This window comes from Cherax quadricarinatus, chromosome 38 (genome assembly GCF_038502225.1).
Source record: "Cherax quadricarinatus isolate ZL_2023a chromosome 38, ASM3850222v1, whole genome shotgun sequence".
In the NCBI taxonomy this organism is placed as follows: Eukaryota; Metazoa; Arthropoda; class Malacostraca; order Decapoda; family Parastacidae; genus Cherax; species Cherax quadricarinatus.
In genome coordinates this window covers 6,174,325-6,187,486 of record NC_091329.1, presented here as the reverse complement: position 1 = coordinate 6,187,486, position 13,162 = coordinate 6,174,325, and the positions used below count along the sequence as shown (strand labels likewise).

Sequence of the window (13,162 nt, the reverse complement as noted above, 5' to 3'; positions counted from 1 at the left end):
ACATTAACAGTTGCAAAATTGCAGCATGTATTCAGTGAACACACCGTATTAATCAGTCATCTGACTCTGTCAGTCAGTCGCTGCCTCACATCTGCAGCATCAATAAGGGGACAGGGCCTGCTTTGCTCTTCTGGTTTGTCTGCAGCTTCTGTACCTGTTCAGGAGTTTAGGTCCATGAGGGGCTTGAGATCCAGGAGGGATGTGGGCATGGTGGCAGGTGGCAGTGTGAGGGGCATGAATGTGTGATTGAGGGAGATAGAAGGGTGAAGGTGTGTGGGTTAGGGCAGGGGCTGAAGACGAGTTGTTGGTATGGCTACCAGCTGCCAATGTTCGGGTGAAAGCATACAGGTGAGAAGGCACAGTTGAGTGTGGGTGAGGACATATGGGTGAGGGCTTGTGAGCTAGTGGGTGGGAGCAAACAAGTTAGTGAGTGAGAATGAGTTACTGGGTGAAAAAAAATTAAAAGACGTTCTGAGCAAAGGAGTGAGAGTGGCCCATGGGGACATGTTGTCACTGCTGTCCCATATTTCTTTCACCTGTTGTGCAGACATTACAATTCAGATTATCCTGCAACTGCAACATCTCCAACCCTCCTTCAGAGTGCAGGCATTGCTTTTCCCACCTCCAAAATTCAAGTTTGGCTAACCAGTTTTCCTGAATCCCTTTATAAAAGTTGCACTTCTCATACTCCAACAGCATGTCCATTAAAAACCATGTCTTAAAGCCTCATTTTACCCCCCTCCCTCCATTCAGTCCTGGGATGGCCACTACTACCTTCCATCCTAAATTTATTCACCCTTTTTTGTCATTCTATCCTGTCCTCCATCCTCTCTACATGTCCCAACCACTTGAAGAACCATTTCTCAGCTCTTTTGGTATTGACATAGGGTGAAAGTCTTCCTTGCTTAGTAGAACACACCATCAGCTTTAAAATCATGATAAGATATTGAATACAATAAATCCTGATTTATACCAAAATTTTGTTGAGGAATAAATGTTCAAACTAATTCATAATACAGTGGATCCCCGGTTAACGATATTTTTTCATTCCAGAAGTATGTTCAGGTGCCAGTACTGACCGAACTTGTTCCCATAAGGAATATTGTGAAGTAGATTAGTCCATTTCAGACCCCCAAACATGCACGTACAAACGTACTTACATAAATACACTTACATAATTGGTCGCATTGGGAGGTGATCGTTAAGCGGGGGTCCACTGTATTTGACAGTTGCAGGGGAAAGTGTGAGGGAGGGTGAGGGGATGTAAGTGAACAGCCTTTTTTTCATTACCCAATCTCATCTCTGAATATTTATTGTGGTTTCCAAATGCTTGTAAAGTGAGGGAGAAGATGAAGCATGAAACTATGCCTATTATGAAAAAACTGGAAATAATTGACATGCTGTGGTGTTATGCTCGCATCATGGAAATGGCTCGTGTGTTTGGCAATAGAGAATCAACAATTCCATCAATTCAAGACAATAATGTGAAGATAAGGGCTTGTGCAATAAGTAATCCCCAGTGTGATTCAGTAAAAGGAATGAGGAATAGGTCAATACAGTTAAGTTTACCAAATGTGTGGAGCGAAAAACAAACAAAAAAAAAAAAGGTGTTCCATTGATAGCCGTATTATTAGGGGGGGAAAAGCCTTATCATACTGTAAAACTGTGTGTGAGGAGGAAGGACAGTCCAAAAATGAATGCACATTTAGTTCTGGATAGTTTAACAGATTTAGAATGCTCATTGGTTTGCAGTGGGGAGAGGGCCTCTGCCAACTATGCTGCCACAGAAATTCCCAGCTGAGCTAGCTAGCATTATCTCTGTGGGTGGCTACAAACTTAAGTAGGTATTTAATGTTGACAAGACAGGTTTATTCTGGAAGATGCCATCTAGAAAATACATCAATAAACAGAAAACTGCTCCTGGATTCAAAGCTGCAAAAGATCACTTCATCTTGCTCCTTTGCAGTAATTGCTCCAAGAAACTCCATGACTAAAGTTCAAAGATGAAAGCACATTCCCTGTTATTTGGAAGTTCAGTGCCATGGCATGGGTGACTGAGGTTTTCTTCACCTTATAAGTGGTTCAAGCATCTTGAAGTAAGGATGTACCTGTCCCTGAAAAATCTTGCATTCAGGGATCTCCTTGTCCTTGATAATTGTCATAGTCATCCTTGACTCCTTGAGGATGTGGATCCAGTCATATTTAACAGTAAATATGACATCCTTAATACATCCACTGGATTGAGGAGTTTTTTTTATTAACGCATAGGCCGTCTCCCACCAAAGCAGGGTGGCCCAAAAAAGAAAAACTTTCATCATCATTCACTCCATCACTGTCTTGCTAGAGTTGTCTTTCAGAGTGTTTCCATCTGTACTTCCCATCTCCAGGACTCAAGTCCGGCCTGCTGGTTTCCCTGAATCCCTTCATAAATGGGATTCAGGGAAGTTATCAGGGCATTTAACCCTTTGACTGTTTCAGGCCCCTCTTTGAAACTGTCATTCTATGTCGCCAAATATTCGAAAAAAAAAAATTATTTTTTCTTGTGAAAATGTTAGGAATATTTTTCTGAGTGTTTTAAGCCTAAAAAAAATTTTTTGCCATCAGTACTTACCGAGATATAGAGCCGCAAAGTTTGCAGAAAGTGACGTGCGTACGGCAACAGTGGTGACTGCCGCCCACCCGGTATTCTTTTATTTACTCTAATTCAAAGATTTCTTGCATTTTTCAATATTTTTCTGTTCCAGGTAACTTATGTGGCCTGTGAGACCAATGTAAAGTGCATTCTTCAAATATACACTCATTGTTTACAACACAATAACAGAACAAATTTTATCACTATTAGTTTGTGTATACACTTTGTTTACACAAACAAACAATACAAAACAATGTTTATTACTATTGTTCCATAATATACAGTGGACCCCCGCATAACGATGGCATCGCATAGCGATTTTTCCGCATAACGATTACTTTTATCGCAAAATTTTTGCCCCGCATACCGATTAAAAACCCGCATACCGATTTTCGTCCGAGACGCGTCCAATGTGCCCTCACATGTGCCGGCCGTCCCATTGTTTACCAGCCAGCCTCCGCGGTAACATCCAAGCATACACTCGGAATATTTCGTATTATTACAGTGTTTTCGGTGGTGTTTCTGGAAAATAAGTGACCATGGGCCCCAAGAAAGCTTCTAGTGCCAACCCTGTGGTAAAAAGGGTGAGAATTAGTATGGAAATTAAGAAAGATTTTGAAGGGTTTGGGGCTAACCCTGAGAAGCCTATGCCAGTTGTGGAATCCATTGTGCCTACTTCAAAGATTAAGGAAATGTGTGCAGAGTGGTTTGAACTGCAAACCTTTATAGATGAAAATCACCCTGACACAGCTGTTGCAAGCCGTGCTTGTGACTATTTCAATGACAATGTTATGGCCCATTTTAGGAAAGTCTTGAAGAAACGGGAGGTACAGAGCTCTATGGACAGATTTGTTGTGCGACAGAGGTCCAGTGACTCTGAAGCTGGTCCTAGTGGCATTAAAAGAAGAAGGGAAGTAACCCCAGAAAAGGACTTGCTACCTCAAGTCCTAATGGAAGGGGATTCCCCTTCTAAACAGTAAGAAGATAATGCTCTCCCCTCCTCCCATCCCATCAATCATCACCAGATCTTCAATAAAAGTAAGTGTCATGTAATTGTGCATGCCTTTTTCAGTTTGTGTGTATTAAAATTAACATTTCATGTGGTAAAAAAAATTTTTTTTCATACTTTTGGGCGTCTTGCACGGATTAATTTTATTTCCATTATTTCTTATGGGGAAAATTAATTCGCATAACGATTATATACATATGTACAGTCACTGAACACGTTCCTAGAACTGCTGCAGCTTGTGGAACTCTTTGAAACATGGGTATATGCAGAGGGGCACTTGACACTCCTCACACATAAAACGAGTGTCTCTGCGTGTTTGTGGGCGTTTTGTGGTATGTGTACATACATAACACCTCTTCTGAACTTTTTTTCTTGGCAGTAGTAGGAGGCAGTTGCATGGGGTAGTGATCACCAGGCCTGAAACGAGATGTTATTTTTTTTATTATCACACTGGCCGATTCCCACCAAGGCAGGGTGGCCCGAAAAAGAAAAACTTTCACCATCATTCACTCCATCACTGTCTTGCCAGAATGGTGCTTTACACTATAGTTTTTAAACTGCAATTTCGTGGGTGCTGGTCTATTGCAGGTGTTGCTCATTGGTACTTTGCAATTATTTGTCTGATTACTGACAAGCAGAATTCACCATATTTTGGTGTTTTGTTGGTCTTCAACTTGTATATGTTATAAGGATTCAGCATAGTGATATCAACAAGATGGAAAAAAAGTTTTATATACCACTTATAACTCTTGCGTACACAGTCTGCAAACCCAATCTGCATGTCACATTTGTCCACTAAGCGCATATTGAGGTTGTAGTCCATGACAGCTGCAGGCTTTAGAATGGGTTCATTGGTCTCTCTGTTGTGCCTGCCACTGTGTACTATTTCGTTTCGGTGAACTGATGTCAATAATGTGACATCACGTTTGTCATGCCACCGAAATGCCATGATGTCTTTGGCAGCAAAGGCTTGCACCTCACCTCTGCGAGTGCCAGCGTCGAACCTTGGCATATGTTTACGATTACGACGCACTGTGCCACACATTTGTCAAGTTCACTCACAAGAAATCACTGAGTAAGGGGCTTGTGTACCAGTTATCAGTAAATAACATATGCCCCTTACCAAGATATGGTTCCATCATTGTTCGAACCACATCACCAGAGATACCCAATAACTTCATGGTATCTCTCAAAGTATTACTGCCAGTGTACACAATGATATCCAAAACTAGACCACTTCTGCAATCACACAGTACAAATAGCTTTATACCAAAGCGTTTCCTCTTGCTTGGTATATATTGCTTGAATGAGAGTCTTCCTTTGAATAAAATCAAGGACTCATCAATAACAAGCTTCCTGAAGGGATAAAAATACATGCAGTACTTTTGTTTCAGGTACATAAACACATTTCTTATCTTATATAACCTGTCGCTTCTGTCAGGCCTGGTTTTGTCTGAAAAGTTTAACATACGTAACAGTATCAGGAAACGATTGACACCTATAATGTCACTAAAACCTGGAGTTGAAATCAGGCGTTCTGTTGCCCAGTATGTGGTGACAGTGTGCTTATACACATGTGGCATAAGCATTATTGTGGCAAAAAACAGGTACATCTCTGCCACAGTTGTCTCCTTCCACTTGTGTAGCCGTGATTTTGGTGAGAGAATTGTATTTGCCATGGTGTAATCACAGTATGTGTTTGTTTCCCTGACAATGGTGTCCATCAGGGGTTCATCGAAGAATAACTCAAAGCAGTCCAGTTCACTGGCTTTGTTCCCAAGTGGACATGATGGCTTTATTCCACTTTGTGTTTCATCAAAGTCATGGGGACTGGGAACAAACCCGTCACCGCCAATCCCAGATGCGGTCTGCTGGTGGGGTCTGGATATTGTACCGTGGTTGTGGTTGTGCAGGTTGTGGGAGTGCAGGTTGTGGGAGTGTGGGGTCGGGTGAGGCTGGTTGTTGTACAGAGTCAGCAGCGTGGGTAGTAGCGTGGCCCGCTGATGGTGCCACATGGGCCGTGCCACCCTCACTATCACCACCACTGCCTGCTCCCTCACTCACATCATTCATACCCATCGTTACAATATCGTCATCTTCACTATCAGGTCGTGGTGTAGGGCCACGGGATGTGCTCCCAGAGTTTCTCCTTCCCCTTGGAACAACATATGAAACACTACCAGACCACATGCTACGTCGTACATACTGCCGCTTCATTGGGGAATATTCACCCTCACTGTCACTAGAACTGCTTTCAGTGACCTTGAAATCACTATCACTATCACATTCACTGCTATCATCTGGGTGTTGTACACGACCAAATAGTTTCTTCTTTCGTCCTGGTACAGGGTTGTGGGTCATCTGGGTTTTCATCACTAATTACGTTATCCTGGGCACTTTTTCCGGTAACACTCGCTTCAAAACCCTGGAATTCACTGTCACTGACATTTTCATCGCTGTTAGAGCTATCACTTGGGAACAAAAGACCTCCAATCCGCTGAGGAGTGAGGAACTTCTTACCGAGAGGCATGGTGAAAATGGACTAACAAGATGGCGTTCCCACAATGCACCACTGGGTCCCAGATTTTTTTCACAGGGTGCACACCGACCACTGAGACCCATTCTCTCTCATGTAGGCCTACCAGGCCTTTCCCGCTTGATTTGAAGCCGCTAGAATTTGTGCGTATAAATACGTCAGAAACATTGGCTCGTAAGACGTAAGACAGACAGTGGAGTTCCTGAGTTTTGGTGCAAATTTATCATTACAGATAAAATATGGGATCATGTACCAAAATCAACAGTAAATCTTGGTTGAGAAAAATATGGCCTAGTTTTGTGAATAATTTTGCTGGTTTTCCAACAGTGAAAAGTCAAGTTCAGGAAAATGTTTTCTGGCAAGGAGAGTGCCAGGTGAGGGATTGGAAGATATGCCTCCAGATGACATCAATGAACTCTTGGAAGTTGATGAGGAACCAGCTTTAGAGGAAATGTTGCAGGATTTAAATTCCCAGCTGCAGAGAATAGAAGACAAGGATGAAGAACTTGAGCCTGATGGAGTGATGCTGACACTGAGAGATACTCAAATCATTGAATACTGTTGGCAAAGTTGAAGACTTGTTTATTGAAATGGACCATGACTTACCTTGAAGCATTACTTAAACGCTTGTTCCGTAGCAGGTGCTTGGGTCTCACCATCTGCTGTATAAAGACCTGCAGGGTAAAACAAACCAGTTGATTATGAGTACCTGAGGACTCCACTGTAACAATCAGCTGATAAAGTTGCATTATCACAAGAGCCGAGTAGGGTCACAGCCACTCACTCCGCTCACTTCAAGACAATTAGCATCCTGAACTTGATTGGAATTTAAGTAATAAATAATGTACAGTATTAATGTAACCACAGTTTTAGCTAATATACTATTACTCTTAACTGTTTGAGCCTCATTAAAATTCACATATTTCACAGAGCATCAACATTAACAATGTTAGGCAAGAAAAACTATTATTTTCATGACATATAGTTTGTTGCAGTTTTCTAAGAGGTGTAAGGAATGCATCCTTATTTTTCCTATATATTTTCAGCTCATAAGCTGCAGAAATCATAAGTAGTGCAGTTTTCACGAACATAACTCTTATTTTTTTTTTTTTTTTTTTTTTTTCAACAAGTCGGCCGTCTCCCACCGAGGCAGGGTGACCCAAAAAAGAAAGAAAATCCCCAAAAAGAAAATACTTTCATCATCATTCAACACTTTCACCACACTCGCACATTATCACTGTTTTTGCAGAGGTGCTCAGAATACAACAGTCTAGAAGCATAAACATATAAAGATACACAACATATCCCTCCAAACTGCCAATATCCCAAACCCCTCCTTTAAAGTGCAGGCATTGTACTTCCCATTTCCAGGACTCAAGTCCGACTATATGAAAATAACCGGTTTCCCTGAATCCCTTCACTAAATATTACCCTGCTCACACTCCAACAGATCGTCAGGTCCCAAGTACCATTCGTCTCCATTCACTCCTATCTAACACGCTCATGCACGCTTGCTGGAAGTCCAAGCCCCTCGCCCACAAAACCTCCTTTACCCCCTCTTTCCAACCCTTTCGAGGACGACCCCTACCCCTCTTTCCTTCCCCTATAGATTTATATGCTTTCCATGTCATTCTACTTTGATCCATTCTCTCTAAATGACCAAACCACCTCAACAACCCCTCTTCTGCCCTCTGACTAATGCTTTTATTAACTCCACACCTTCTCCTAATTTCCACACTCCGAATTTTCTGCATAATATTTACACCACACATTGCCCTTAAACAGGACATCTCCGCTGCCTCCAACCGTCTCCTCGCTGCTGCATTTACCACCCAAGCTTCACATCCATATAAGAGTGTTGGTACTACTATACTTTCATACATTTCCTTCTTTGCCTCCATACATAACGTTTTTTGACTCCACAATGAATCTATTCTGTGAAAATACGTAGAAATTTTTAGTGGGATATTTAATTTAACATAAATTTAAATATCTTCTACAGGAGTGCTTGCCTTATAGTCTGTGCCTCAGCATTTTGTTGGTAAAGCATATTTTTCATCCTAATACTTTCCTTCATTATGTCTTGTACTCTAGTATACATAGGACCCCCATATCTGTGGGGAATACGTTCCATGGACCTGCCGTGGATACTGAAACCGTGGATAGTAGCAGACTTTAGATATAAGTCCTATACATACCTATTGTAAAGTTTAATTGATAAATAACGCACAATAAATGAAGAATTGTCACTTTTACACTGATGGGAAGCATTTCACGGCTTCTCCTAGGCACTGAAGAACTTGCACCATCACTACTTTTGCACTCTGAGGCCATTATTAAGCAAAATTAAGGGTTATTTTTGGGCCACAGTAAACTGTGGAAAACTGACACTGCAGATACCAGACCTGCAGATATGGGGATCCTACTGTACATTTTCTTGTATCCTAAAGCCATTGTATACTTGTAGCCACATTCTTTCTGCCAAAGTTTGATGCTATTAGAACTGTCTTTCTTCAGGGTGATTTGCGTGAATGGATGAATCGTAGAGTGGGCGCAGCTATTGAGTTAATTCGTAAACCTCAGACTTAGGTCACACTCACAAATTACCTTGCATTACATATTTTTACAGCCTTTCCAAGTAAGTGAGATATGATAATATATTTTTGGCATGAGAATCATAGTTGATCTCTTGCGTGACTGACATGTAGTTTTCTTTCTTCCTCTACTGTATTGAAATGTCATTATATTAATTTACTTTTTTCTTTGAGTACCCAATACTTTAATATTTATCTGTGACTATAAGGATGAATTTTCACCAAAAGAATAATTAACTTCAAATTTAAAATATAGTGAAAATGAATTCATGTTATATGATTAAAATGGTTTAAAATTTTTAATATTAGGAAGTGTTGTAGAAGCAATTTCAAAAGATACTCTTTTTGTTGTTATGGTTGATTTATTTTTGGCCATGTCTTGACGAAGGTTGATGCCAGTTAGCTGGTGCCTAGCACAGTACTTGCAGCACATTCATTCTAATTACAAAAGTCCTTAGCATTGTTTCACTCCATACTTGCTGTTTTTTCATAACCTCATATGCTGGGCAAAAATGTTAGTGTGTTGAAGTATCCTAGAAATGGTTTACTCTTCTCTTTAAACCAATTTAGCTCTAGATTTTTGTGTACTGCAAAGATATTTGGGTATTCCTTTTGCATGTTTAAAAGTGTCATTTATGATCTGTCAGTGGGGTTGCTAAATAATTCTTGATTTTACTCGCACGTGTACTCGCCTAATTGTGGCTGAAGGGGTTGGTTCACGACTCCTTGTCCCACCTTTTCACTGGTTGCTACTGTGTGTGTGCATACATGTGTATATGTGCTTGCATACTCACCTATTTGTGGTTGCAGGGGTCAAGTTGTGTATGCTTGTGCATACATACATACATGAATATGAATGTTTAATCTTTTTCTTTTTTTAGTGGGGATCACCATGCCTTGACAGGAGATGGCTGGTGTATTAAAAATACATGTTCTTATACTGTATGTTTGCATGCATGTATAGGTGATGAGTAGACAGTGTTTACAGTGAAGCATACAAGTGAGCAGTTCTTAGACAAGGGTAAAGAGCTGTTTTTTGCATTTGTGGTTTTAAAAAAGGCACATGATAGGGTGGATAGAGGAGTTATGCGGCAGATGTTTGCAGTGGGTGGGATAGGTGGTAGGTTACCAGAAGCAATAAAAGAATTTTTATGCAGTAAGTGAGGTTCAGGTTATATGTAGAAAGGAAGGGGACTCTATTTCAAAGTAGGACTTGGACAGGGATGTTATATGTAAGGTAACATTTTGTGAAGGGATTCAGGGAAACTGGTTAGCTGGACTTTAAGAGTCCAGGAGGTGGGAAGTACAGTGCTTGCACTCTGAAGGATGGGTGGGGATATTTGCAGTTTAAAAGTGCATCAGAACTGTAATGTCAGCATGCCTCTGGCAAGACATTGATGGAGTGAATGATGGTGAAAATAGTTCTTTTTCCAGTCACCCTAAATTAGTGGGAGGCATCTAATGTATTAAAAAATGTATACATATATATATAAAAGAGATATAAAATTATTTATTCATTTTTGTTACATGCACTTCATATTTACACTTACCTTTTTCTTTGTTATAGGCTGTTGCTGGTGAAGATGACACAGACATCTAAGGAGTTTTTTAAAAGAAAGTACTCCATATTTTTAGTAAATTTTTCTGTTAAATGAAAGGGCATAGCTAGCTTGCTTTAGAGACTTTTGATACAAGTCGTTCAATAAGAACAATAACTGAAGTGTTTATAGATAAAATAAGTTTGGATTTATTGAACAATAATGCATTTGCTTACTTTTGTGCAAAACTAACAATATCTCATACTTACAGCTGTAATAGCCAATTACATAAAAAGCCTTAACAATGTATGTAAATGTTAGATTGTTTTGAGTTTTCAAGTGCATGATTGTCTTAGACGTTTATTTTCTTTTTCTTATAGAAGTCTTGCATTCCCAATACCACTAAAATTTTAATTTTTACACTTCGGAATAGTTAAGGAAAGTTTATCAATACAAAACTAGAGGAGAGTATATTATAATATATGATAGTGAATTGTTGGAGATGCTATGGGAAGGTTGAATAAAATTAAGATTGCCTTTTTTATACTATAGTGTAATCCCTCCATCTCTGCCACTTTTCTAACCACAAATTGACCTTTCCAAAAGTTTTATTATTCAGCCATCTGCAAGATGGACTTTCTGAGATATGATGAGCTAATATTAGCTCATTCACATTGCCTGAAATTGTGGATCTGCAACTTGTGTATGTTCAGCCACAGCTCATGTATACTATGGTATGTCATCACATCATGCAAGGTGCTAATATAGACAGACCATGCTGTACCATAACATAAAGATCTTTAAAAAAAAAAAAATTCTGGGGCAGCATTATTTTTTTTTCCAAATTATGATTTTTTCAGCACTTTTTGGTTTCATCATTTTTGGGCAGCCATTATACTCTAGTGGCCATCCATTCTACCTCTTACTGATCCAAACTGTATTGACAGTGTTTAGGAGTAAATGTGTGACTTTTGATTTGCACTTAATCAATTTTCAGCTTACTTGCAGTGGGTTTTTCTCTTGATGTAAATTCTGCAATGGTTGTGTATACTGGTGACTAAGCAAGATGAATATATTAGTGTGAAAAGAGTATTCCTACTTAATAGTATAGGTGTGGGCAGTGTAGGACCTTCACTGGTGTGAGCAATAAAATTAACTAGAATTGCAAAGAAAATTGGAGCATGGAGTTAGTATTTCTTATGTCATGGTAGTATGTTGATGGAAGAGCAACTGTTTATGGTGTGAAGGCTAAGAGAAATAAACTTCTTCACTTTAATGCTTGAAGTTAGTGTTAAAGCTCTCTGGGAAGGAGGTTTACAGGGGGCACCTTTAAACCAAGAATACTAATGATACTTCATATGAATGGTTATATCAGTGGCACAGTAGAAGTGTGCATCTTTTGAGAAAGGTTTCTAATAGTCAAGAGCTGGTTTTTTTACAAAGAACTGAAGATAAAAATTGATCATAGCTTCGGCTGGATGTACAAGTTTAATTATATGGTCTACATCCTTTGTACTGTACATAAATAAATAGGAAGTTGGAAGACAATAACTGATAGGTAATGATGAGTTTTTTGTTTCATAAAATTTGTGCACATCTAATTGTACAGTGCATTACTGAAACTTTGGTTGTTCCTGAAAGCTCCTAGACTGATGACAGTAAATTCTCTTTGACCTATAACTATTATTTTTCAAGTCGTAAATAGCAGTATATTATTTTTCAACACATGGCAATCTCCCACCTATTAATTATTCATTTGTACTACAACTGATCCAAAATAGGACAAATGAGCTTAACAGTACTCTGGGTACATAGGTGTGAAAGTGCATTACCTCTGTTCTTTTCAATCTGTATACATATGTTCCATTCCTTGGAATTCACCCTCCCATAATTTTTCTTGTAATGCATTCCTTGTGAATACTGAGGGGACTACAGTACTGTATATCCCAGTGTAATAAGTTGTGGAAAGGTTGCAATATTTCCATTTGTTAAGTTATATACATAAACAGAGAAACTATTATTCAAGAAATGTTATATAGTTTAGTGTACTGTACTGTAGTAACTATATTTTATATACCAATTTATGGAGCTATAGATTAGGACACTTCTCATAATTAGTCACTAGATACATGATTTTATTTCATGGATGTGTTGTATAAACTTGCTTACAAGTCAGGAAGAAATTTTTGATTTTGTAAAGTGGTTTTTGAACTAAAGGTGAGACACATTTGTGAAAACAAGATGTGTATTCATAAAAGCAAGTTTGTCAAATATGAGTGAAATGTTTTTCTCATTAACCTTTATCTTGGTGACTGATAAAACACATTTTTTTGTATTACACATGTATTAAAAATAAAGTATAATGCAAAATATTGATGTTGTGTTATCAATATGGTGGCCATGAAGTTTCATAGCAACCAAATTAAATTTCCTAAACCAGTGTTTTTTTTTTTTTCCACTGCAATGATCATTCCCCTTTTTGCCCAGCAGACTAGCTGTATACCTGGAGAGGGTTTCGGGGATCAACACCCCCGCGGTCTGGCACTGTGTTTACCTACCTTTCCTACAACAGCCACTTGGGCTTTGTAGAGGGAAGAGCTAATGTATCTATGCATCAGAGACCAGGCAAACCAGGTCTAATGCAGGGACAGACAAAAGGCTCTTTAACTAAATAATGAATTTAACCAGATGACATCTCAGAGGAAGGTTCTTTGATACCAGTGAGGGGCCCTTGACCCACTGAACTGGACTAGACCTCTTCTTTCTTGGATCAAACCAGATTGCCTCCCATTCCCGAAGGCACTATGACCTATATGGGTGTAATGCTTCCCCCATGAATAATCTCCTCTCCCT

At 39.3% G+C, this 13,162-nt stretch overlaps 1 protein-coding gene across 5 annotated transcripts in view; it reads left to right on the top strand.

Annotated features, from left to right (window-relative positions):
- The window catches only part of Aldh-III (Aldehyde dehydrogenase type III), a 68,167-nt gene extending 55,486 nt beyond the window's left edge, over positions 1-12,681 (top strand). For 4 of the 5 annotated variants that reach the window (XM_053782321.2, XM_053782323.2, XM_053782322.2 and 1 more), the window contains exons 14-15: positions 8,695-8,815; positions 10,339-12,681. In XM_053782321.2, coding sequence (XP_053638296.1) covers positions 8,695-8,766 — 72 coding nt within the window. In that variant the 3' untranslated portion in view covers positions 8,767-8,815; positions 10,339-12,681. The remainder of the gene's footprint in view (positions 1-8,694; positions 8,816-10,338) is intronic. The other variant, XM_053782326.2, reaches the window with a different exon arrangement.
- The last annotated feature ends 481 nt before the right edge of the window (positions 12,682-13,162 follow it).